Source organism: Cetorhinus maximus, chromosome 1 (assembly GCF_964194155.1).
Source record: "Cetorhinus maximus chromosome 1, sCetMax3.hap1.1, whole genome shotgun sequence".
NCBI classification, from domain to species: domain Eukaryota; kingdom Metazoa; phylum Chordata; class Chondrichthyes; order Lamniformes; family Cetorhinidae; genus Cetorhinus; species Cetorhinus maximus.
This window is the reverse complement of record NC_135879.1, coordinates 247,828,844-247,855,769: the sequence shown is the minus strand read 5'-3', so window position 1 is coordinate 247,855,769 and position 26,926 is coordinate 247,828,844. Positions and strand designations below refer to the sequence as shown.

Below are 26,926 nucleotides of genomic sequence, written 5' to 3'. Positions count from 1 at the left end.
TTGCCAGGCTTCCCACCACCCAGTCCATTCCCAAAGGGCATCTAAAATTTAGGTGTGAAATGTCTTCACATGAACCCAGAACCCATTGCATCAATGTTAATTCAATCTTCATTTCATGTTTATTCAATGTTAATGTTCTGATGAATAATCAGCTCAACTTGAAACATTAATTCTATTTCTTTCTCCACAGATGATACCACAGCTGCTGAGTTTTTGCAGCATGTTTTTGATTTTATTTCAGATTTCCAGCATCTGCAATATTTTGCTTTTCTATTAGTAATTTAAATCCATATTTTAATAGTTGAAACTTGTGACCTTGTCCCACTCTCATACTTTTAAAGCTATATTTCCTTTTCTCTACTCAAGACCTTTATGTCCATCTCGATTTAAACACCATGAGACCTCTCTTTCTCAGGCTGAAAGGTAAGGTCATGTTGGAGTTGTATAGAACCTTGGTGAGGCCACAGCTGGAGTACTGTGTGCAGTTCTGGTCGCCACATTATAGGAAGGATGTGATTGCACTGGAGGGTGTGCAGAGGAGATTCGCCAGGATGTTGCCTGGGATGAAACATTTAAGTTATGAAGAGAGGTTGGATAGACTTGGGTTGTTTTTGTTGGAGCAGAGAAGACTGAGGGGCGACCTGATCGAGGTGTACAAGATTATAAAGGCCATGGACAGGGTGGATAGGGAGCAGCTGTTCCCTTTAGTTAAAGGGTCAGTCACAAGGGGCCATAAATTCAAGGTGAGGGGCAGGAGGTTTAGGGGGAATGTGAGGAAAAACTTTTTTACTCAGAGGGTGGTGACGGTCTGGAATGCGCTGCCTGGGAGGGAGGTGGAGGTGGGTTGCCTCACATCCTTTAAAAAGTACCTGGATGAGCACTTGGCACGTCATAACATTCAAGGCTATGGGCCAAGTGCTGGTAAATGGGATTAGGTAGGTAGGTCAGGTGTTTCTCACGTGTTGGTGCAGACTCGATGGGCCGAAGGGCCTCTTGTGCACTGTGATTCTGTGATTCTGTTAGGCCCCCTCTGCATGTTGCCCTCGAGGTGGCTGTGATGGGGACGAGACCGTTGTTCACCTCCTTGTGGATTGTGCCTTTGCAAAGAAGGTCTGGAGAGAGGTGCAGTGGTTTCTGTCGAGGTTCATCCCGAGCAGTTCTGTGATGCAGGACTCTGTGCTCTACGGGCTGTTCCCAGGGACACACACCGAGACAAACATCAACTGCAGCTGGAGGATCGTCAACTCGGTGAAAGACGCTCTTTGGTCTGCCCGAAACTTGTTGGTCTTCCAGTGCAAAGAGTTGTCCCCGACCGAGTGTTGCAGACTGGAACATTCCAAAGTCCAGGACTACGTGCTGAGGGACGCACTAAAGCTTGGGGCAGCCGCCGCAAAGGCGCAATGGGGAAAGGTCGCTGTCTAAGACCTTTCTGCCACAGTGCACCGAGGGACTGGGAACTGTTTAGACCCCTTGGGCTGTACATCTCACAATGAATGTCTACAGTGAATACTAATTGTATTATAATTGTATTGAAGCACCTCAGAGTGCAACATGACGTATGTGGATAACTCCAATACCTTTGTCTGATTGTCTGCATTGACCAGGTGAAATTATTGTAATATTCACTGATTGTATTGATACACCTTGTGACCCATGTATAAAAGTTGAATCTGATTGTACATTCTGTGAGGGTGATTTTGAAATGGTTTGGAATGTTCTTCCAGATATTTTATGAATAAAGTACATTTTTCAAAAAAACCCACATGTGGGCCATCTAGCTAACTGAGTTAAACAACCCCTTTCTCAAGGTTATTATTCCAATAACAGAACAATAGCAATGTTACATTTCAGATTTCCAGCAACCACAGTGTTTTGTTTCTGTTTTAATGTTACATTCTGCATGGTTGAAATGATTTAGATTATTAGACAGGGGTGGAACAACAGGTTGGATTGATTAATTACCTGGGGCAGTTTAGCTGCACTCCGTTTCTCTTTCCCAGATACAACATACAGTCATAGAGTTATAGAGCACAGAAACAGGCCCTTCAGCCCATCGTGTCCATGCTACCCATCATGCACCTATCTATTTGAATCCCATTTTCCCGCACTTGGCCTGTAGCCCTGTATGCTATGCAAAGTGCTCATCTAAATACTTCTTAAATGTTCCTGGCTCTACCACCCCCTCAGACAGTGTGTTCCAGATTCCAACCACCCTCCAGGTGAAAAAAATTTTCCTCAAATCCCCTCTAAACCCCCTGCCCCTTACCTTAAATCTATGCCCCCTGGTTATTGACACCTCCGCTAAGGGGAAAAGTTTCTTCCTGTCTACCCTATCTATGCCCCTCATAATTTTGTATACCTCTAACAGGTACCCCCCTCAGCCTTCTCTGCGCTAAGGAAAATAATCCTAGCCTATCCAGTCTCTCTTCGTAGCTGAAATGCTCCAGCCCAGGCAACATCCTGGTGAATCTCCTCTGCACCCTCTCCATTGCAATCACATCCTCCCTATAGTGTGGAGAACAGAACCGCACACAGTACTCCAGCTGTGGCCTAACTAGAGTTTTATACAGCTCCAACACGACCTTCGTGGTCTTATATTCTATGCCTCAGCTAATAAAGTCAAGTATCCCATATGCCTTCTTAACCACCTTATCTACCTGTGCTGCTGCCTTCAGGGATCTATGGACATGTACACCAAGGTCCCTCTGATCCTCTGTACTTCCTAGAGTCCTACCATTCATTGTATATTCCCTTGCTGTGTTAGTCCTCCCAAAATGAATCACCTCACACTTCTCAGGATTAAATTCCATTTGCCACTTCTTTGCCCATCTTACCAGCCCATCTATATCATCCTGTAATCTAAGGCTTTCCTCCTCACTATTTACCACACCACCAACTTTCATGTCATCTGCGAACTTACTGATCATACCTCCTATATTCATGTCTAAATCATTAATGTACACTACAAACAGCAAGATCCCAGCACCGATCCCTGCGGTACACCACTCAGCACAGGCTTCCAGTCACAAAAACAACCTTGGACCATCACCCTCTGCCTCCTGCCACTAAGCCAATTTTGGATCCAATTTGCCAAATTGCCCTGGATCCCATGGGCTCTTACCTTCTTGACCATTCTCCCATGTGGGACCTTGTCAAAAACCTTACTGAAGTCCATGTAGACTACATCAACTGCACTACTCTCATCTACACAACTAGTCACCTCTCGAAAAATTCAATCAAATTTGTTAGACATGATCTCCCCCTGACAAAGCCATGCTGACTATCCCTGATTAATCCCTGCCTCTCCAAGTGGAGATTAATCCTGTCCCTCAGAATTTTTTCCAATAGTTTCCCGACCACTGATGTGAGACTCACTGGCCTGTAAATTACCTGGTTTATCCCTGCTACTCTTCTTGAATAATGGTACCATATTCGCTGTCCTCCAGCCCCTGGTACCTCTTCTGTGGCCAGAGAGGATTTGAAAATTAGTGTCAGAGCCCTGCAATCTCCTCCCTTGCCTCATGTAGCAGCCTGGGATACATCTCATCTGGGCCTGGGGATTTCTCCACTTTTAAGCCCACTAAAACCACTAATACCTCCTCCCTTTCCAGGAAGCAGCTCCCAAGTATGACAGCCGGAACAGGAATTGAACCCACACTGTTTGTGTAAACCACTTGTGGGCCATCTAGCTAACTGAGTTAACCGACCCCCTTCCCTAGATTATTAGTCCAATAACAGAACAACAATAATGTTATATTTCAGATGTCCAGCATCCACAGTGTTTTACTTCTATTTTAATGTTACATTCTGGATGGATTGAAATGATTTAGATCATTAGACAGAGGTGGCATAACAGGTTGGATTGAGTCAATGCAATCAGACCGTAGAACCCTGTCAGATTAATTACCTGGGGTGGTTTAGCTACACTCCGTTTCTCTTTCCCAGATACAACGTGTGGGAATACAAACTTGTAATCCTTCAGCTCTTCAAGAAGCTTTTTCTGGAGAGATTGGAAACCTGCGGGAAATACAAGGGAAATTTAATGGCATTTCAAAAAAGATTAGTTCACAATACATGCTGCACGGTTATACTCTGCCACATGGTAATGGTGCTGGATTAGCGATCCAGGGAACCAGGCTAATGCTCTGAGGACATGGGTTCAAATCCCACCACGACAGTTGGTGGTATTTTAATAGATTTGGAATTAAAAGCTAGCTTCAGTCAAGGTGACTGTGAAATAAAAGCAGGAAATGCTGAAAAAGCTCAGCCGGTTTGACAGCACCTGTGGAGAGAGAAACCGAATTAACGTTTCGAGTCCGGATGACTCTTCTTCAGAGCTTTCAGATTCCCAGCATCCGGAGTGTTTTGTTTTCATCATGGTGACCATGAAACCATTGTCGTAAAAACCCATCTGGTTCACTAATGCTCTTTAGGGAAGGAAATCTGCTGTCCTTGCCTGGTCTGGTCGACACGTGACTCCAGACCCACAGTAGTGTGGTTGACTCTTAACTGCCCTCTGAAATGTTCAGTTCAAGGGCAATTTTGGGTGGGCAACAAATGCTGGCCTTGCCAGTGACACCCACGTCCCATCAAAGAATTGAGAAAAAAATCTCCCAGCACCAGGGTCTCCCAACAGCAGCAGACCCCAGCTCTGAGATCTCCTGACACCAGATAGCAACAACATTGGGCTCTCCGAGGACAGCAGGACAAAGCACTGGACTCTGTTAGAACAAGACAGCTCCAGCAGGGAGAAGAGAAGGTTAGCCTGCTGGAGAGAAGAGAGATTAAAGAGTACAGTCAGAAGCAATTGAGGTATTTGGTAAGGATGGATTGATGGAAGCGTTGAGGTGGATGGAGGTTATCACAACTTATTGAATGGAAGAACACATCATACTCACAAAACCCCAATTATTTTTGGAACTTTTAGGCCAACATGGCAGCACCCTGCATTCAGTGAAGTAAATCAGAATGTGATGTGAGGCTTGGATTTGAGAATCCTGTGAATGGGAGGATGAATGGGAGACTAAGCAAGGCAAGGAATTCTGATTTTGTGATCCTGACAAAGAATGAGTCAGAACCACAGATATTGAAATGAGTCTAAACCTCAAACATTGCTCACATAAGAGAGGAGGAGGTTTGACCAGTAGCACAGAGAAGAGGACGGTCCAGATGGAATGGAATCAGCTGGATTGAGAGATGCATCATGTGTTAATGGAGTTCATAGAGGAATTTCCTGGAAAGGTTTTGCTCAAAATGCAAAATTGGCTGAGCGATGGGAAACAGAGAGTAACGGAGTGTGACTTTACAGACTGCAGCTTTCTGCAAGTGGTGAGTGAGGGAGTTTTATTCTAGTTTTGGTCGCATTTGCATTTCACAGAATCACAGAATCACACAGCGCAGGAGAGGCCCTTCGGCCCATTGAGTCTGCACCGACACGTGAGAAACACCTGACCTACCTACCAAATCCAATTTACCAGCACTTGGCCCATAGCCTTGAATGTTATGATGTGCCAAGTGCTCATCCAGGTACTTTTTAAAGGATGTGAGGCAACCCACCTCCACAACCCTCCCAGGCAGTGCATTCCAGACCGTCACCACCCTCTGAGTAAAAAAGTTTTTCCTCACATCCTCCCTAAACCTCCTGCCCCTCACCTTAAACTTATGCCCCCTTGTGACTGATCCTTCAACTAAGGGGAACAGCTGATCCCTATCCACCCTGTCCATGCCCCTCATAATCTTGTACACCTCCATCAGGTCACCCCTCAGTCTTCTCTGCTCCAACAAAAACAACCCAAGTCTATCCAACCTCTCTTCATAACTTAAATGTTTCATCCCAGGCAACATCCTGGTGAATCACCTCTGCACCCCCTTCAGTGCAATCACATCCTTCCTATAATGTGGTGACCAGAACTGCACACAGTACTCCAGCTGTGGCCTCACCAAGGTTCTATACAACTCCAACGTGATCTCCCTACTTTTGTCATCTATGGCTCGATTGATAAAGGCAAGTGTCCCATATGCCTTTTTCACCACCCCATTAACATGCCCCTCCGCCTTCAGAGATCTATGGACACACACACCAAGGTCCCTTTGTTCCTCAGAACTTCCCAGTATCATGCCATTCATTGAATACTTCCTTGTCAAATTACTTCTTCCAAAGTGTATGATCTCACACTTTTCAGTGTTAAATTCCATCTGCCAATTATATGCCGATTTGACCATCCCGTCTATATCTTCCTGTAGCCCAAGACACTCAACCTCACTGTTAACCACCCAGCCAATCTTTGTGTCATCCGCAAACTTACTAATCCTACCCCCAACATAGTCATCTATGTCGTTTATATAAATGACAAATAATAGGGGACCCAGCACAGATCCCTGTGGTACACCACTGGATATTGGCTTCCAGTCACTAAGGCAGCCTTCTGTCATCACCCTCTGTCTCCTACAACTAAGCCAATTTTGAATCCACCTTATCAAATTACCCTGTATACCATGTGCATTTGCCTTCTTTATAAGTCTCCCATGTGGGACCTTGTCAAAGGCTTTGCTGAAATCCATATAAACTACATCAACTACACTACCCGCATCTACACACCTGGTCACCTCCTCAAAAAATTCAATCAAATTTGTTAGGCATGACCTCCCTCTGACAAAGCCATGCTGACGATCTCTGATCAAACCTTGCCTCTCCAAGTGGAGATAGATTCTCTCCTTCAGAATTTTCCCCAATAGTTTCCCTACCACTGACGTGAGACTCACTGGCCTGTAGTTCCCTGACTTATCTCCACAACCCTTCTTAAATAGCGGAACCACATTAGCTGTTCTCCAGTCCTCTGACACCTCCCACGTGGCCAGAGAGTAATTAAAGATTTGGGTCAGAGCCCCTGTGATCTCCTCCCTTGCCCTCCTCAGCAGTCTGGGACATAAATCATCCGGACTTGGAGATTTGTCCACTTTTAAGCCTGCCAACACCTCCAATACCTTGTCACTCCCTATACCAATTTGCTCAAGAATCTCACAGTCTCTCTCCCTGAGTTCCATACCTTCGTCCTCATTCTCTTGGGTGAAGATGGATGTGAAGTATTCGTTCAACACTCTAGCGATGTCCTCTGGCTCCACCCATAGATTGCCCCCTTGGCCCCTTATGGGCCCTATTCTTTCCCTCGTTATCCTCTTCCCATTGATATACTTATAGAATATCTTGGGATTTTCCCTACTTTTACCAGCCAGAGCTTTCTCATATCCCCTCTTTGCTCTCCTAATTGCTTTCTTAAGCTCCACCCTGCACTTTCTGTACTCCACTAATGCCTCTGCTGATTTGCTCCCCATCTACCTGCTAAAAGCCTCTCTTTTCCTTCTCATTGTAACCTGAATATCTCTGGTCATCCATGGTTCTCTGGGCTTGTTACTCGTTCCTATCGCCCTAGAGGGAACATGTTGAGCCTGTCCCCTCCCCATTTCCTTTTTGAATGCCCCCCACTGCTCCTCTGTAGATTTCCCCACAAGTAACTGTTCCCAGTCTACCTTGGCCAGATCCTGCCTTATTTTACTAAAATCCACTCTCCCTCAATCCAAAACATTTTTATGCAACTTGTCTATTTCTTTGTCCATAACAAACTTAAACTGTACCATGTTGTGGTCACTATCACTAAAATGCTCCCCCACCACCACCTCAGCCACCTGTCTGGCTTCATTCCCCGGAATTAGGTCCAGCACTGCGCTGTCCCTTGTTGGACCCTCTGCATATTGACCTAAAAAATTCTCCTGTACACATTTCAAGAAATCCACTCCATCCAAACCCTTAACACTATTTCTATCCCAATTACTGTTGAAAAAGTTGAATAATTACCCTACTGTTATCGTTATTATTTAGCTAAAAGTTACTGATTAAGATAAATTTAAATTTGTAAACCCAGTCTTAATCAGGGATAAACAAGCTCCCTACCAGAGAGCAGCTGTATTTAGGAACGAGCTTAATCTGTTTTCTAGTTATCTGACTCTCGCCTGGTATAAACACAGGGCACTCAGTGCAACCTTACACAGTGAGCAGCTGGCAATTTGCTGAGTGATGGAATTTGGAGAAGGTGGTGATCCATTTTGTTCCACATTTTCACCGTCCAGTATTTGAATCAATCTGGTGAACCTTCACTGTGCTCCCTCCATGGTAAGTATAATCTTTCTTAGGTAAGGAGGCCAAAACTGCACACAATACTCCAGGTGTGGTCTCACCAAGGCCCTGTACAGCTGCAGTAAGACACCTTTGCTCCTGTACTCAAGTCCTCTTGTAATGAAGGCCGACATACCATTTGCCTTCTTAACTGCTTGCTGCACCTGCATGCTTGCTTTCAGTGATTGGTGTACAAGGTCACCCAGGTCACTTTGTACATCAACATTCCCCAATCTATCACCATTTAAATAATACTCTGCCAGTCTGTTTTTCCTACCAAAGTGGATAACTTCACACTAATCCACGCTATACTGCATCTGCCATGTATTTGCCCACTCATTCAACCTGCCGAAATCGCCTTGAAGCCTCTTAACACCTTCCTTATCGCTCACATTCCCACCAACTTTCATGTCATCAGCAAATCTGGAAATATTACATTTGGTTCCCTCATCTAAACCATTGATATATATATTGTCAATAGCTGGGGCCCAAGCACTGATCCCTGTGGCACCATCTGCAATTCTGAAAAAGACCCATTTATTCCTACTCTCTGTTTCCTGCCTGTTAACCAATTCTCAATCCATGGCAATATATTACCCCCAGTCCCATGTGCTTTAATTTTGCCCACTAGCCTCTTATGTGGGACTTTATCAAAAGCTTTCTGAAAATCCAAATACACCACATCCACTGGTTCTCCCTTACCTATTCTGCTAGTTATGTCCTCAAAAAACTCCAGTTGGTTTGTTAAACATGATATCCCTTTCGTAAATCCATGCTGACTATGTCTAATCGCGTTAACGCTTTTCAAGTGTTCTGTAAAAGTCACATCTTTTATAATAGACTCTAGCATTTGCCCTACTACTGAGGTTAGGCTAACTGGTCTGTAATTCACTGTTTTCTCCCTCCCTCCTTTTTTAAATAGTGGGGTTACACTTGCCACTCTCCGATCTGCCGGGACTGTTCCAGAATCCCCAATTCATGCAGGACAAGTTGGCACACAGCAAGAGGGAGATGTCGCAGACCAGCAGAGGAATGTCTGAAATCAAAATCCTCAAGGACTCTGAAAACAGAGCCATCCAGCTGGCCGGCGATGATCTGGTGTTGGCGGTGAGGTTGGTGGTGCTCTACCAAGTGAGGACCCAGCAGTGCGTCATCGATCACACAACCATGCCGTGAGTGGTGTGTCCTCTTTCACAGGCCACTGCCACGCACTCATTCTCTCCTCTTGCTTTCCCAGGCGCATCTGCCAGAGCCGACAGAGTCTATGACCCAGGGCCTCCGATCAAGGCCAGGGGGGAGCTCAGAAGAGAAATCTGCTGAAACCCACCCTGAAGACCTGTCACTGTGCTCACCCACACCTTACCGCCCCTGGGTTCAATGACGCGTCCCTCAAGCTCCTTTTGGCTGCAGTGGAGGCTGGTCATTGGGGAGCCAATGGCGTGGTGGTATTATCACTGTGCCGGTAATCTAGAAACCCAGGGTAATTCCCTGGGGACCTGGGTCCAAATCCCACCATGGCAGATGGTGGAATTTGAATTTAATAAAAATCCGGAATTAAAAGCCTAATGATGACTATGAAACCATTGTTGTAAAAACCCATCTGGTTCACTAATGCCCTTTAGGGAAGGAAATCTGCTGTCCTCACTTGGCCTATGTGTGACTCCAGACCCATGATAATGTGGTTGACTCTTAAATGCTCCCTAAATAAGGGCAATTAGGGATTGGCAATAAATGCTGGCCTGGACCAGTGACACCTACATCTTTAAACGAATAAAAAAGTATTGATGTGCTGTCCTGCCGCTCTGGTCACAGGATGGGCAGTAACCACAGTGGGAGTGATGGTGGTCAGGGCCAATGCTGTGCACACACCTGGCTGGGACCCAGCTTTAGAGTAGAGTCTCGGGATCACAATCTGGTGAGCACATCACACTTTCTGATCCACAGCAGGCGGAGGCCAGAACGTTGCTGAGTCCAAGTCAGGTGACGAGCCCCTGGACTCGGTCATGTCACAGTTGCTGGAGCTGCAAAGGCAAGCTCGGGAGCATCAGGAAGGGATGTCCGCTGCACTCCTCAGATTGCAAGGCACGATGGAGGAGTCCGTCCGCCTTCAGGCTGAGGTGATAGCGCTGGCATGCCAAGGTTAACACTGGCAGGATGGCAGCAGCCATTGAGACCTTGGACATCACTGCTGCGCAGGCTGAACTCCATCGCTGACGCCATAGTTGGCCTCCAACAGTGTGTATGTGAGAGGGGTGCAGGGCTACCCGATCTCACTCCAGCTTCCCCTTCCCTTCAAGGAGTGAGCCAGGGGCTCCCAGGCACCCACAGGGAGGGAGGATCAGCAGGTGTACCCACTGGCTCATCCACCCAGGTGACTCAGGGAGTTTCTGGCCCATCTGAATTCCCTCTTGCTGTGACCTCAGCAGCTCCAGCTCCACAGGTCAAAGAGGGTGCCCCTGCCCCACAGCAGGACCCGAAAGCAGACTGGAGCCCTCCAAGTCTCGGCCCTCCAGAGGATGCCCGCCAAAGTCATCACAGACAGGATGCTGCAGTCAGTAATCTGCCTCCACCTCCGCTGTGGATGTCCGGGGTGCACCAAGACATAGCGGCGGGGTTAGGGAAGTTAAGGAGATGGGAACATCACTTCCGGCGGCTGGGCTTATTATTTTATGCAGATGTATTACAATGAGGTTCCTGATGTCCAATGGCGGGAAACGCAGCCCGCCATCAATGGGCTGAGCGGACAATCGCAAACTGCTTTCACAACGTAGTGAAACTGATTTCTGACCTTCTCACCATGTTGCCCCCTTACACCGCTGAACACAACCGACGCCAGCGGGCATGGAAATCTCTGCTCCACGGTTCAGCAATGGCTACTAATGTCATACATTCCAATTCATTCAATTTGTTCCTTATACTCTGTGTGTTTTTATAAATATTTCTTATTTGACCCACACACTCTCATCACTCCGCACCCCCCCCCCGCCCCCCACCCCCGCCCATTCCATGATTTACTAATTTAATATCCTTGGGATGTCCTAGTTATTCTTTCTGCCAAGGCCCCGGCCCCAACCGGTTCAAGTGGAACCAATCCCAATGGAACACATCCTTCAAATCCCAGTCCTAGTACCAGTATCTGAAGAATCGGAACTCCTCTTGACCACACCAATCTGTCAGCCATATGCTCACTTCTCCAATCTGCTCATCCCACACTAATTTGCACATGGCTCAGCAATAATCCAGAGTCCTTGATGTCTTGTTCTTTAATTTTGCTCCTCATTCCTGGTCCTCTCCGAGTATAGGCTCTCGTTTACTCTTCCATATGTTATTGGTCCCAACCTGAATCCCAACAATTTGATTCTCCCTCTTCCTCTCCTTTCAAACTGTTCAATATCTCGCTTAATCTGGCATCAGGTAGGCAGTATACCATGTGGAATGCTTCTATTTTCTGTTCAAAGTATACTATTCATCCTCCTAATTATATAATCCCCTACAACTACTACATTACACATCCCCTCCTACTCCTCCTGCTAACTATGGACATCCTCCTGCTCCATAAACACAGAAAAAGGCCATTCAACCCATCAGTCCGTGCTAGCGTTTATGCTTCACTCAAGCCTCCTCACATTTTTCCTTGTGTGAATTGATCTTTGTGATCCTCGAATCCCTTCTCCCTCATATGTTTGTCCAGCTTCCCTTTAACCACACATATTTAGGGGGAGGTAGTGACGTAGTGGTATTGTCACTGGACCAATAATCTCGAAACCCAGGGGTGATGCTGTTGGGACCTGGGTTCAAATCCCACCATGGCAGATGGCAGAATAGATGGTGGAATTTGAATCCAATAAAAATCTGGAATTAAAAGTCTAATGTTGACCATGAAACCACTGTTGATTGTCATTAAAAACCCATCTGGTTCACTCATGCCCTTCAAGGAAGGAAATCTGCCATCCTTACCTGGTCTGGCCTACATGTGACTCCAGACCCACAGCAAATGTGGTTGACTTTTAAATGCCCTCTGAACAAGGGGCAATAAATGCTGCCTGAGCCCGTGGAGCCCACATCCCATGAACGAATTTAAAAAAAACATATACTATTCACTTCGACCAGTCCCTGTGGTAGTGAGTTCCACATTCTCGCTACTCTTGAGGTAAATAATTTTCTTCTGAATTCCCTGCTTGACTTCTTGGTGACTATCTTATATCGATGGCTCCTCTGTGCTCCTCCAATTCTGGCCTTTTGCATTTCCCCAATTTAATTTGCCCCACTTTCCCCCTTTAAAACACCTTCTATTCATTTCCCTCTCACTTGTATACCTCGCCTGCCCTTAACTGCATCCATGCTATTCACCTCAACTTCTCCAATGTAGCAATGTAAATGATTAACGATTAATTCACGAACTGAATGATCAATGTGCAATGACTAAACGTTTCTTCTTCTGTCCTGAAATCTCCTTTGGTGTCTCAATGTCAAACTCTACCTGTCAGCACCTCCTGCGAAACATCTCGAGATATTTTAATCCATCAGAGGTACGATAAAAAGCCAAGTTATTGTTGTTGTTACCGATAAGTGTGAGGTGAAGCATGAGGAGTCAGCTGGACAGGAGCAGGCTTTGTGCAAGCTGAGCGTGAGCACCATGTGTGCAGCAAAGAGTGGGCTGGCTATCTCCTAACCCGGAGGAGTGCTGCAAGGTAAATGGAGATAATCAGCTAGACCCAAGTTACGAAGGCTGCTGAGCTCAGGAAGGCATCCAAATAGACCAATCAATCTTTAAAATAACTGAAAGAACAGAGTGTAGCAGTTGGGAGTGAATCACTGTTTGCTGTGAGCTATAGGTGAAATTTCCCCAGCAAACATGGGCTGACTTCATAACTAAATGAAGGCGAGAGGGTTAAGACGTTTAAAGTGGCGTTTCTTTTAGCTTTTTTAAAACTATTCCTTCATGGGATGCAAGACATCACTGGCAAGGCCAACATTTGTCACCCATCCCTAATTGCCCTTGAACTGAGCAGTTCGCTCAGCCATTTCAGGGGGCAGTTAAGAGTCAACCACATGGCTGTGGGTCTGGAGTCACATGTAGGCCAGACCAGGTAAGGACAGCAGATTTCCTTCCCTAAAGGACATTAGTGAACCAGATGGATTTTTACAACAATTGATTGAATTACTGACACTGGCTTTCAACTCCAGATTTTTAAAATTGAGTTTAAATTTCACCAGCTACCGTAGTGAGGTTTGAACCCATGTCCCCAGAGCATTGAAATAAAAAACAGAAAATGCTGGAAAAACTCAGCAGGTCTGACAGCATCTGTGGAGAGAGAAAAACACAGTTAACGTTCCGAGTCTGCATGACCCTTCTACAGAGCGAAAGAGAAGTGGAAATGGGATGAGATTTATACTGTTTAAGGGGGTGGAGCAGGTGAAGCTGGAGAGAAGGCCAGTGATAGGTGGGGGGCAAAGGAAAGATTGACAAAGAACCAAGGATTTATTTAATGGATCCTTTCACCCACCTCCAATATTCTCCCTCCACCTGGACCCCTCCCTGTGGCCTCTACCTGCTCTTGATCTTTTCATTGAGAACTGTCGGTGTGACATCAGTTGTCTCAATTTCTCTGCTCCTCTCACCCATTCTAACCTGTCTCTCTCTGAACTTACTGCACTCCATTCTCTCAGGTCCAACCCTGACATTGACATCAAACCCGCTGACAAGGGTGGTGCTGTTGTTGTCTGGCGCACTGACCTCTACCTCGCGGAGGCTGAGCGTCAACTCACAGACACTTCCTCCTACCTCTCCCTGGACTACGACCTCACCACTGAACATCAAGCCATTGTTTCCAGGACTGTCACTGACCTCATCTCCTCTGGAGATCTTCCTCCCACAGCTTCCAACCTGATAGTCGCCCAACCCCAGACAGCCAGTTTTATGTTTTGAGTTATCCAGTTCACTTTGTCTGGCAAGCACTAGCTGCACCATTGATATTCACACATTAGTTGGCGTTTGAAACATTACAGGCAGAGACCGATTAACTGAACAAACACTAGTGGTCTATTGGAATTAAGAACAGAACACTAACATTATGTGCTTCTTCAATCACTTCCAGCTCAAGACTTACAGTTACCCAAGTAGCCCCTGCTGTATAGCGATTGGTTGATACAGTCATGTGGTCAGTCAACTACTTCTCTTAAAGGTACAGAGCACTCCACTTTACCACAGCATGCTTCTACCTCCTTCCCAAAATCCACAGACAGGACTGTCCCAGTAGACTGAGCGTGTCAGCCTGTTCCTGCCCCACAGAGCTCATTTCTTCCCCTAAGATAAAAGCAAAAAACTGCGGACGCTTGAAATCCAAAACAAAAATAAAAATACCTGGAAAAACTCAGCAGGTCTGGCAGCATCTGCAGAGAGGAACACAGTTAACGTTTCGAGTCTGAATGACCCTTCAACAGAACTAAGTAAAAATAGAAAAGGGGTGAAATATAAGCTGATTTAAGGTGGTGGGGGTGGTGGGGGGGAGGGGGTGGGGACAGGTAGAGCTGGATAGAGGGCCAGTAATAGGTGGAGATAACCAAAAGGACAAAGAGGTGTTGAAGGTGGTGATATTATCTAAGGAATGTGCTAATTAAGGGTAGAACGCAGGACAAGCAAGGTACAGATAGCCCTAGTGGGGGTGGGGTGGGGGGAAGGGATCGAAATAGGCTAAAAGGTAGAGATAAAACAATGGATGGAAATACATTTAAAAATAATGGAAATAGGTGGGAAAAGAAAAATCTATATAAATTATTGGAAAAAAAAGGGGGGGGATCAGAAAGAGGGTAGGGATGGAGGAGAGAGTTCATGATCTAAAATTGTTGAACTCAATATTCAGTCCGGAAGGCTGTAAAGTGCCTAGTCGGAAGATGAGGTGCTGTTCCTCCAGTTTTCTTCCCATCTTCCCATTTCTTCCCATCTTGACTCCATTCTCTCTACCCTTGTCCAGTCTCTTCCCACCAACATCCACAATTCCTCTGATGCCGCGCATCATATCAACAATTTCCAGTTCCCTGGCCCCAATTGCCTCCTCTTCACCATGGACGTCCAATCCCTCTACACCTCCATCTCCCACCAGGATGGTCTGAGGGCCCTCAGCTTCTTCCTCGAACAGAGGCCCAAACAATCCCCATCCACCACCACTCTCCTCCGTCTGGCTGAACTTGTTCTCACACTGAACAATTTCTCCTTAAACTCGTCTCACTTCCTCCAAAAAGGTGTGGCCATGGGTATCCGCATGGGCCCCAGCTATGCCTGTCTCTTTATGGGGTATGTGGAACATTCCTCGTTCCAGTCCTACTCCGGCCCCCTCCCACAACTCTTTCTCCGGTACATCAATGATTACTTCGGTGCTGCTTCATGCTCTCGTCTGGATCTGGAAAAATTTATCAATTTTGCTTCTAATTTCCATCCCTCTATCACCTTAACATGGTCCATCACTGACACTTCCCTTCCCTTCCTTGACCTCTCTGTCTCAATTTCTGGTGATAGACTGTCCACCAATATCCATTACAAGCCTACCGACTCCCACAGCTACCTTGACTACAGCTCCTCACACCCCGCTTCCTGTAAGGACTCCATCCCATTCTCTCAGTTCCTTCGCCTCCGTCGCATCTGTTCTGATGATGCCACTTTCAAAAACAGTTCCTCTGACATGTCTTCCTTCTTCCTTAACCGAGGTTTCCCACCCCCGGTGGTGGACAGGGGCCTCAACCGTGTCCGGCCCATCTCCCGCGCATCCTCCCTCACACCTTCCTCTCCCTCCCAGAAACATGATAGGGTCTACCTTGTCCTCACTTATCACCCCACCAGCCTCCGCATTCAAAGGATCATCCTCCGCCATTTCCGCCAACTCCAGCATGATACCACCACCAAACACATCTTCCCTTCACCCCCCCTTGGTGGAATTCCATAGGGACCGTTACCTCTGGGACACCCTGGTCCACTCCTCCATAACCCCCTACTCCTCAACCCCCTCCCACGGCACCTTCCCATGCAACTGCAGAAGGTACAACACCTGCCGCTTTACCTCCTCCCTCCTCACCGTCCAAGGGCCCAAACACTCCTTTCAAGTGAAGCAGCATTTCACTTGCACTTCCCTCAGTTTAGTCTACTGCATTCGTTGCTCCCAATGCGGTTTCCGCTACATTGGAGAGACCAAATGCAGACTGGGTGAGCGCTTTGCAGAACACCTTCGGTCTGTCCGCAAGCATTACCCAGACCTCCCTGTCGCTTGCCATTTTAACACATCACCCTGCTCTCATGCCCACATGTCCGTCCTTGGCCTGCTGCAATGTTTCAGTGAAGCCCAACGCAAACTGGAGGAACAGCACCTCATCTTCCGACTAGGCACTTTACAGCCTTCCGGGCTGAATATTGAGTTCAACAATTTTAGACCATGAACTCTCTCCTCCATCCCCACCCCCTTTTTAATCCCTCTTTTTAAAATTTTTTATCTGCTGATTTTCATTTTTATTCATTTATCCATTGTTTTATCTCCTTTTTATCCTTTTTTTATCTGTTTTACCATTCTTTCTCCACAACCAGCGCCACCTCCCCCCACCCCATCCCCAAAAGGGCCATCTGTTACTTGTTCCATGTGATTTTTTCACAGAGTGCTTACCCTTGCTCTGTTGTTCACTCTGCTTTCTTACCTTTTATGCCACTATCAGCACCTTCTTTAGCCCTTGCCACGACCATGAACACTCCCCCTGTCTTGTGTCCATAGCACCACTGTCAATCCCCGCCTTCGTCCCCACCTATCACTGGCCTTCTATCCAGCTCCACCTACCCCATCCCCCCCTTAAACAGTATAAATTTCATCACATTTCTACTTCTCTTTAGCTCTGAAGAAGAGTCATACGGACTCGAAATGTTAACTCTGTTTCTCTCTCCACAGGTATTGTCAGACCTGTTGAGTTTTTCCAGCATTTTCTGTTTTTATTTCAGATTTCCGACATCTGCAGTATTTTGCCTTTTCCCCCAGAGAATCACAGAATCACACTTTGCAGAAGAGGCCCTTCAGCCCATCCAGTCTGCACTGACACATGAGAAACACCAGACCTACCTACCTAATCCCATTTACCAGCACTTGGCCCATAGCCTTGAATGTTATGACATGCCAAGTGCTCATCCAGGTACTTTTTAAAGGATGTGAGGCAACCCGCCTCCACCACCCTCCCAGGCAGCGCATTCCAGACTGTCACCACCCTCTGGCTAAAAAAGTTTTTCCTCACATCCCCCCTAAACCTCCTGCCCCTCACCTTGAACTTGGGTCCCCTCGTAACTGACCCTTCAACTAAGGGGAACAGCTGCTCCCTATCCACCCTGTCCATGCCCCTCATAATCTTGTACACCTCGATCAGGTCGCCCCTCAGTCTTCTCTGCTCCAACGAAAACAACCCAAGTCTATCTAACCTCTCTTCATAACTTAAATGTTTCATCCCAGGCAACATCCTGGTGAATCTCCTCTGCACCCCCTCCAGTGCAATCACATCCTTCCTATAATGTGGTGACCAGAACTGCACACAGTACTCCAGCTGTGGCCTCACCAAGGTTCTATACAACTCCAACATGACCTCCCTACTTTTGTAATCTATGCCTCGATTGATAAAGGCAAGTGTCCCATATGCCTTTTTCACCACCCCACTAACATGCCCCTCCGCCTTCAGAGATCTATGGACACACACACCAAGGTCCCTTTGTTCCTCAGAACTTCCTAGCGTCATGCCGTTCATTGAATACTTCCTTGTCAAATTACTCCTTCCAAAATGTATCACCTCACACTTTTCAGGGTTAAATTCTATCTGCCCATTTGACCATCCCGTCTATATCTTCCTGTGTCTTACTCAACCTCACTGTTAACCACCCGGCTAATCTTTGTGTCATCAACAAACTTACTAATCCTACCTCCCACATAGTCATCTATGTTGTTTATATAAATGACAAATAATAGGGGACCGAGTACAGATCCCTGTGGTACGCCACTGGACACTGGCTTCCAGTCACTAAAGCATCCTTCTGTCATCACCCTCTGTCTCCTACAACTAAGCCAATTTTGAATCCACCTTATCAAATTACCCTGTATCCCATGTGCATTTGCCTTCTTTATAAATCTCCCATGTGGAACCTTGTCAAAGACTTTGCTGAAATCCATATAAACTACATCAACTGCACTACCCTCATCTACACACCTGGTCACCTCCTCAAAAAATTCAATCAAATTTGTTAGGCATGACCTCCCTCTGACAAAGCCATGCTGACTATCCCTGATCAAACCTTGCCTCTCCAAGTGGAGATAGATTCTCTCCTTCAGAATTTTCTTCAATAGTTTCCCTACCAATGACGTGAGACTCACTGGTCTGTAGTTCCCTGGCTTATCTCTACAACCCTTCTTAAATAGCGGAACCACATTAGCTGTTCTCCAGTCCTCTGGCAGCTCCCCCGTGGCCAGAGAGTAATTAAAGATTTGGGTCAGAGCCCCTGTGATCTCCTCCCTTGCCCTCCTCAGCAGTCTGGGACATAAATCATCCAGACCTGGAGATTTGTCCTCTTTTAAGCCTGCCAACACCTCCAATACCTTGTCACTCCCTATATCAATTTGCTCAAGAACCTCGCAGTCTCTCTCCCCAAGTTCCATACCTTCATCTTCATTTTCTTGGGTGAAGACGGATGTGAAGTATTCGTTCAACACTCTAGCGATGTCCTCTGGCTCCACCCATAGATTGCCCCCTTGGTCCCTATTCTTTCCCTGGTTATCCTCTTCCCATTGATACAATTATAGAATGTCTTGGGATTTTCCCTTCTTTTACCAGCCAGAGCTTTCTCATATCCCCTCTTTGCTCTCCTAATTGCTTTCTTAATCTCCACCCTGCACTTTCTGTACTCCACTAACGCCTCTGCTGATTTGCTTCCCTTGTACCTGCTAAAAGCCTCTCTTTTCCTTCTCATCGTATCCTGAATATCTCTGGTCATCCATGGTTCTCTGGGCTTGTTACTGCTTCCTATCACCCTAGAGGGAACATGTTGAGCCTCTACCCTCCCCATTTCCTTTTTGAATGCCCCCCACTGCTCCTCTGTAGATTTCCCCACAAGTAACTGTTCCCAGTCTACCTTGGCCAGATCCTGCTTTATTTTACTAAAATCCGCTCTCCCCTAATCCAAAACATTCTTTTGCAACTTGTCGATTTCTTTGTCCATAACAAACTTAAACTGTACCATGTTGTGGTAGCTATCACTAAAATGCTTCCCCACCACCACCTCAGCCACCTGTCCGGCTTCATTCCCCAGAATTAAGTCCAGCACTGCGCCGTCCCTTGTTGGACCCTCTACATATTGGCCTAAGAAGTTCTCCTGTACACATTTCAAGAAATCCACTCCATCCAAGCCATTAACACTATGTCTATCCCAATTAGTGTTGCGAAAGTTGAAACCACCTAATATAATTACTCTATTGTTATTGTTTTTACACACCTCCCCAAATTGTGCACATATTTGCTCCTCAATTTCCCACTGACTATCTGGGGGTCCATAATAAACACCTAACAATGTGGCCGCCCCTTTTTTATTCCTAAACTCTACCCACAAAGCTTCATTCGATGCCCCCCTCCAAGATATCATCTCTCCTTACTGCTGTAACTGACTCCTTAACTAATAATGCAAGGCCTCCTGGAGGTGGATTGGCCTGGCTTCTGGATTACTAGTCCAGTGCCCTTACCACGACACGACCATATCCCCAATACCCCTAGCACATAAACTCAAAGAAAGGACACCAAAATACAAGTTCTCTCAAATTTCCCAAGGTCCACCCTAGCAGGGCCCAACATTGTTAGTCCACAGCTCCTAAAGGGGAGGTGCATTGTGTCTGCTGTTTAAAGCTAGCCCACAGCTCTTAAAGGGGAGGTGCATTGTGCCTGCTGGAATTGCTGAGATCATTCTATATATTGTTCTGTGGAAGAATCAACAATAGTTTGACCATTGGATAGCGTAGTTTTCAGATGCTATAGATATCTTGGTGGAAGGGGTCGAAAGGAGAGCTATTCTTTATGCACAGGAGCAGGAGTTCGTCCAGAAGTTGTGGTCAAAAGGCAATGGGGGCAAGAGAAAGTGGTGGAGGCTAGTCCCAAGGTCATGGATTCAGTGCAGGAAGCAGGTTAATGATCCAAATGCCATATCCCACTAACTGGGATTAACTAACCACTCGCCTCAGCCACTGCTCAATTCACTGCACCCCTATCACTCACTGGGCACCGGTAGGTGAGGGGGAAGATCATTCATGCCTTGTAACATTATGTTGTGCTGTGCAAGGTGAAGACAGGGCATAGGGTGGTGCATGGAGCTGAACAATAGCAAGACTGGCGTCAAACCTGTGTTCCAAATGGATTGACTGCTTGCTCTGTCTGCTGCCAGCGATTATTAGGTGCCCACAGTACGCTATGGCATACTCCCACTGGAAACCTACTGGCACACCTTGGACTCCAATTGTTTAAGAAGCCTCATGGGGGAGCATTTCCTGCCCTCCCCTGCCACCTTCCCACTTTCGCCAAGATTAAGTTGGTTGTGTGATAGTCCATGGGCTGCCTTCCCTCCCCACCGCCATTACAGCTCTGAAGTGGCAGGTGAACCTGTCACCATGTGGGGAGCATGACAAGGAAACTGGTGCAGGCTTCTTGTGGTCTCCTGGGGGGGAGGAGGAGGGGGGGTTCCCTCAGCACCTGATCGAGGGACCCTGAACCAGGAAGGGGAGGACTCGCTGAGAGCCAGCCCCCTGCCCCTTGCTGCTGACCTCCATCCCCCCAACACCCCATACACACTCTGCAAAACACTTCTCGCCACTATTCACTACTGGCCTGGGTCACTCGATGATCCTCGGTCACCAGTGGGTGTACTCCCCACCACAGCCACCTGGTTATCAGAGAGTCACCAATAAATCCAAGGAGGAGTTTGAGGGAAATTGCTTTAGGCAGAAGGTGGCTGGAATGTGACTGTGGAGTATTGAGGAGAATTACATCAATGTATTTCAGAGGAATCTGGATAAGCTCGTGAGGGAGAAAGGACAAGAAGGTGATGCTGATAGGGTGAGATGAACTTTACTGATCACAAATCCCCTCAAGGTCCCTTGGCAGTTTCCATTGACCTTCCATAGAATGGACTATACCTCATACTGTCTGCAAATCCCTCCAGTCCCATGTCTTAATCATTGGCACAGACAGTGAACAGAAGTGGTTCAGACCTGAAACTGTGTGACACCAACTACCCATTTCCAACTTCTCACAGGGACGACCTTTAACCCCAGTTCAACACCCACATCCCGTCAGTCAATAGAAACAACGGATTTTCCCTCATTCCCAAATTAGTGTTTACTAGTTCCCCTCGAAACAGAAAAGGAAACTTTCAAAACAATTCACCAATGATTTTGATTGTGCAAATAATGAGAAACTCTTCCCAGCAGCCGGGCTGTCAGTCACCAGAGGACACAGGCTAGAGGGAACTGACAGAAGAGCCAAAGGTGAGAGGGGAAGAATGTTTGTAAACAGTCGGTTAAGATCGAGTGAAATGCACTGCCTGAAAAGATAGTCATTTTCTATATTAACATTCAAATGCTGATATGGAGTGACCCATAAATCAGACACCATCTCACTGAATAGCAGAGCAGCCTTAAGGCGGGACACGGGGTCTCCGTCTCCTCCCTGAGGGGGTCACGGGGTCTCCATCGCCCCCCGAGGGGGACACGGGGTCTCCATCTCCTCCCTGAGGGGGACACGGGGTCTCCATCGCCCCCCGAGGGGGCCACGGGGTCTCCATCGCCCCCCTGAGGGGGCCACGGGGTCTCCGTCTCCTCCCTGAGGGGGACAGGGGGTCTCCGTCTCCTCCCTGAGGGGGACAGGGGGTCTCCATCGCCTCCCGGAGGGGGACAGGGGGTCTCCTCCTGTCTCTTTGTTCAAAAGGAAATTGGATAAATACTTGAGACATTTTCCGAGCTGTGGGGGGAACAAGAGGCCAGTGTAACAAATTGAATGGCCCTTCCTCAAATTCTAGGACAAGCACGATGGGCAGAATGGCCTCCTGTGCTGTTATGCTCCGGGAATCTAAATTCTTCAATATTACAAAAAACAAAATGCTGCAGATCCCGGGAATCTGAAGTAAGAACAAAACTGCTGGAAGAAATTCAGCATCTCAGGTGTCGGAGAGAAACAGAGTTAACTTTCCTTGTTAAACGTTAACAGCCTGTTCCCCGGGGCTACACTGATTCCCCATCCTTTCTGAGTGTCTGTCAGGGACGGACCGTGGAGGAGGTCCCTGTCTTGTATCTCTTATAAAATACACAGATTCCTAAAATTCACCCATGCTTTACCCTGGAACAGTGCCGATCTGCACAGCTTCTTATTACTTATAGAACAGAATTACTGAGTCTAAAACCATCAGTGTTCTTCCTCACCTGAAGCAGTTCCTTGTCCACTTGAAACAGCTCCTTTAATCTCAGTTTCCCAATCAGCTACTGGTGAATGATCGGCGGGTCTGTTACTGGGGCCAGTTAACAATGTTCCACTCCTGAGAGTTATCACATCGTCAGCTGGAGTCTCTTCATTCGCTGCTGCTGAAAGATTTAAAACCTGGCACCAGATCAGAAATACCAAACACACATTGCTGGCAAACATTGTGAATGATCACAACCCTTTTACTCTCCACCTCAAAGTTCTCTCCCTTTATTAACACAGTTTTCCCTGCCTTTCTGACTCTGTACTTTGCACTGTCAATCTCCCTCTGTCCCAGGTCTGGGCTCCCGGCTTGTTTTTAAATCTGTCAATTCTGTGACTCATCCGAGCATGAATTCGGTAACCGCTCCAGCCTTACCCAGGAAGTAGGAGGAGGAAGTGAAACATAGAAACCACAAACAGTATATAGGTATGAACAAGTTGGGACCGGGACCAAGCAATGCATTCTGCTGCTGCTACACTTTAAACTCCGACAGTGCAGACACAGAATACACAGAGGTAGCTTTCTGATTTCATGTACATTACTGAGGGAGATGTTGCATTGTCAGAGTTGCCATCTTTTGATGCGAAGCCAGATATTGAGGGCAGGACAGGACAATCCTCGCATCCCTCTCACCGTATTGTAACTCTGAGCCATTTGCCTGGATCAGTTGCTCACTGGGAGCTTGGAGGGGGTGAGGGTGAGGTCCGAGGGAAGGGGCTGGAGTTCAAGCGGGTTCCTGCTTGCAGGTGGAGTGATGCATTGACAGAACACATCAGCAATGCGCAATGTACCAAGATACCAATCTACAAAGAAACAGGCACAAAAACTTAAGAGGGGAAATGAGGAAACTTTGTTACACAACGAGTTAAGGGTGATGAAAACATTTCATAAATACTTGAAAAGGAAAAATATGTGAGGCTATGGGGAAAGAGCAAGGAGGTAAGGCAAATTGGACAGGTCTTTCAACAAGCTAGTATAGACATGATGGGCTGAATGGCCTCCTTCCACTCTGTAAATTTCCATGCTTCTATGGAAGGGATGTCTGGGTCCCCTTTGAAGGAAGCAGAGCCTCTAACTCTGTAATTCTCCCCCTCTCACTCCATCACTGGTGGAACATTCAGCTCTCACACCCCTCACTCTGGAACATTCTCCTGAGACCCCTGTCCGGCTGCCCCCTCACCCAACTGTAAACATACGAACATACAAATTAGGAGCAGGAGAAGGCCATTCGCCCCCTTGAGCCTGCTCCGCCATTTAATAGGCATGGCTGATCTGATAGTAACCTCAAATCTGCATCCCACCTACCCCCAATAACCTATCACCCCCCCTTGCTTACCAAGAATCTATCCACCTCTGCCTTAAAAATATTCAAAGACTCTGCTTCCACCACCTTTCCAGGAAGAAAATTCCAAAGACTCACGACCCTCAAGGAAAAATTTTCACCTCATCTCTGTTTTAAATGTTTAATTATTTTTAAACAGTGACCCCAAGCTCCAGATTCTCCCACAAGAGGAAACATCCTCTCTACATCCACCCTGTCAAGACCCCTCAGGATCTTATATGTTTCAAACAAGTCACCTTTTACTCTTCTAAACTCCAGTGGATACAAGCCTAGTCTGTCCAACCTTTCCTCATAAGACAACCCACCCATTCCGGGTATTAGTCTGGTAAACCTTCTCTGAACTGCTTCCAATACATTGACATCCTTCCTTAAATAAGGAGACCAATACTGTACATAGTACCCCAGATGTGGTCTCACTAGTGCCCTGTACAACTGAAGCATAACCTCCCTACTTTTGTATTTATTCCCCTCACAATAAATGATAGCATTCGATTAACTTTCCGAATTACTTGCTATACCTGCATACTAGCCTTTTGTGATTCATGCATTAAGATACCCAGATCCATCTGCATTTCAGAGCTCTGCAATCTCTCACTATTTTGATAATAAGCTTCTCTTTTATTCTCCCTGCCAAAATGGACAATTTCACATTTTCCCACATTATACTCCATTTGCCAGATCTTTGCCTACTCATTCAGCCTATCTATATCTTTTTGTAGCCTCCTTATGTCCTCTTCACAATTTACTTTCCTATCTATCTTTGTGTCATCAGCAAATTTGGCAACCATCCCACCCATCCCTTCATCCAAGTTATTTATATAAAGTGTAAACAGTTGAGGCCCCAGCACTGATCTGTGTGACACACCACTCGTTACATCCTGCCAACCTGAAAAAGACCCATTAAGCATACTCTCTGCTTCCTGTTAGCGAGCCAATCTTCTATCCATGCCAATATGTTACCGCCTACACCATGAGCTTTTATTTTACACAATAACCTCTGATGTGGCACTTTATCAAATGCCTTCTGGAAATCTAAGTACAGTACATCCACCAGTTCCCCTTTGTCCACAGCACAGGTTACTCCCTCAAAGAACTCCAATAAGTGGTTAAACATGAGTTCCCTTTTACAAAACCATGTTGACCCTGCGTGATGACCTTGAAACTATCTAAGTGCCTTGCTATAGCTTCTTTAAAAATAGCTTCTAACATTTTCCCTGTGACAGATGTTAAGCTAACTGGCCTGTAGTTTCCTGCTTTCTGTCTCCCTTCCTTTTTGAATAATGGAGTTACATTTGCTATTTTCCAATCTCATAGACTCATAGACGCCTACAGCACAGAAGGAGGCCATTCGGCCCATCGTGTCCCCACCGGTCAACAAAGATCTGACTACACTGATCCCATTTTCCAGCGCTTGGCCCATAGCCATGGAGGCTATGGCAATGCAAGTGAATATCGAAACACTTCTTAAATGTTACAAGAGTTTCTGACTCAACTATCCTTTCAGGCACTGAGTTCCAGACTCTCACCGCCCTCTGGGTGAAAATATTTCTCCTTAACTCCCCTCTTAGCCTTCTACCTTTTACCTTAAATCAATGCCCCCTGGTTATTGACCCCTCTACTAATGGAAAAAGTGCCTTCCTATCCACCCTATCTATGCCCCTCATAATCTTATACACCTCTATCAGGTCCCCTCTCAACCTTCGCTGCTCCAAGGAAAACAACCCCAGCCTATCCAACCTTTCCTCATAGCTCAGACAATCCAGCCCAGGCAGCATCCTGGTAAATCTCCTCCGTACTTTCTCCAGTGCAATCACATCCTTCCTATAATGTGGTGACCAGAACTGCACATAATACTCCAGTTGTGGCCTAACCAGTGTTTTATACAGTGCCAGCATAACCTCCCTGCTCTTGTATTCTATGCATTGGTTAATAAAGGCAAGTATCCCATATGCCGCCTTAGCACTTTATCTACCTGCCCTGCTACCTTCAGGGATCTATGGATATGCACACCAAGGTCTCTCTGATCTTCAGTACTTTCCAGGGTCCTAACATTCATAGTGTAATCCCTTGCCTTGTTAGCCCTCCCCAAGTGCATTACCTCACACTTTCCCGGGTCAAATTCCATTTGCCACTGCTCTGCCCACCTGACCAGCCCATTGATATCCTCCTGCAGTTTATAGCTATCCACCTCACTATTTACCACTCTACCAATTTTCATGTCATCCGCAAACTGCTTGATCGTACCCCCTACATTTAAGTTCAAATCATTTATTTATATCACTAACGGCAAGGGCCCCAGCACAGAGCCCTGCAGAACCCCACTAGAAACAGACTTCCAGTCACAGAAACATCCCTCTACCATCACCCTCTGCTTCCTGCCTCTCAGCCAATTTTAGATCCAACATGCCACTTTGCCTTGGATCCCATGGGCTCTTACTTTCTTGACCAGTCTGCCATGAGGGCCTTATCAAAAGCCTTGCTAAAGTCCATGTAAACCACATCAAATGCATTACCCTCATCAACATTCCTGGTTACCTCCTCAAAAAATTCGATCAAATTTGTCAAACATGACCTTCCCTTAACAAATCCATGCTGACCATTCCTGATTAATCCATGTCTCTCCAAGTGCCGATATATTCTGTCGCTCTGAATTCTTTCTATTAACTTCCCCACCACCGAGGTTAGACTGACTGGCCTGTAATTTCCTGATCTATCCCTTCCTCCCTTTTTTATCCAATCCTCCCAATTATCCCTTCCTCCACTTTTCAGAACCTTTCCTGAATCTAGGGAGTTTTGGAAAATTAAAACCCAATGCATCAACTATCTCACCAGCCACTTCTTTTAAGGTGCAAGAATAAAGTCCATCAAGACCCAAGCACTTGTCAGCCTGCCGTTCCAACAATTTACTCAG

At 46.5% G+C, this 26,926-nt stretch overlaps 1 protein-coding gene across 1 annotated transcript in view; it reads right to left on the bottom strand.

Moving 5' to 3' along the window:
• The window catches only part of LOC144680096 (disintegrin and metalloproteinase domain-containing protein 12-like), a 268,407-nt gene that overhangs the window by 229,833 nt on the left and 11,648 nt on the right, over window positions 1-26,926 (bottom strand). Inside the window, exon 3 of the mRNA XM_078541258.1 lies at window positions 3,908-4,017. Coding sequence (XP_078397384.1) covers window positions 3,908-4,017 — 110 coding nt within the window. The remainder of the gene's footprint in view (window positions 1-3,907; window positions 4,018-26,926) is intronic.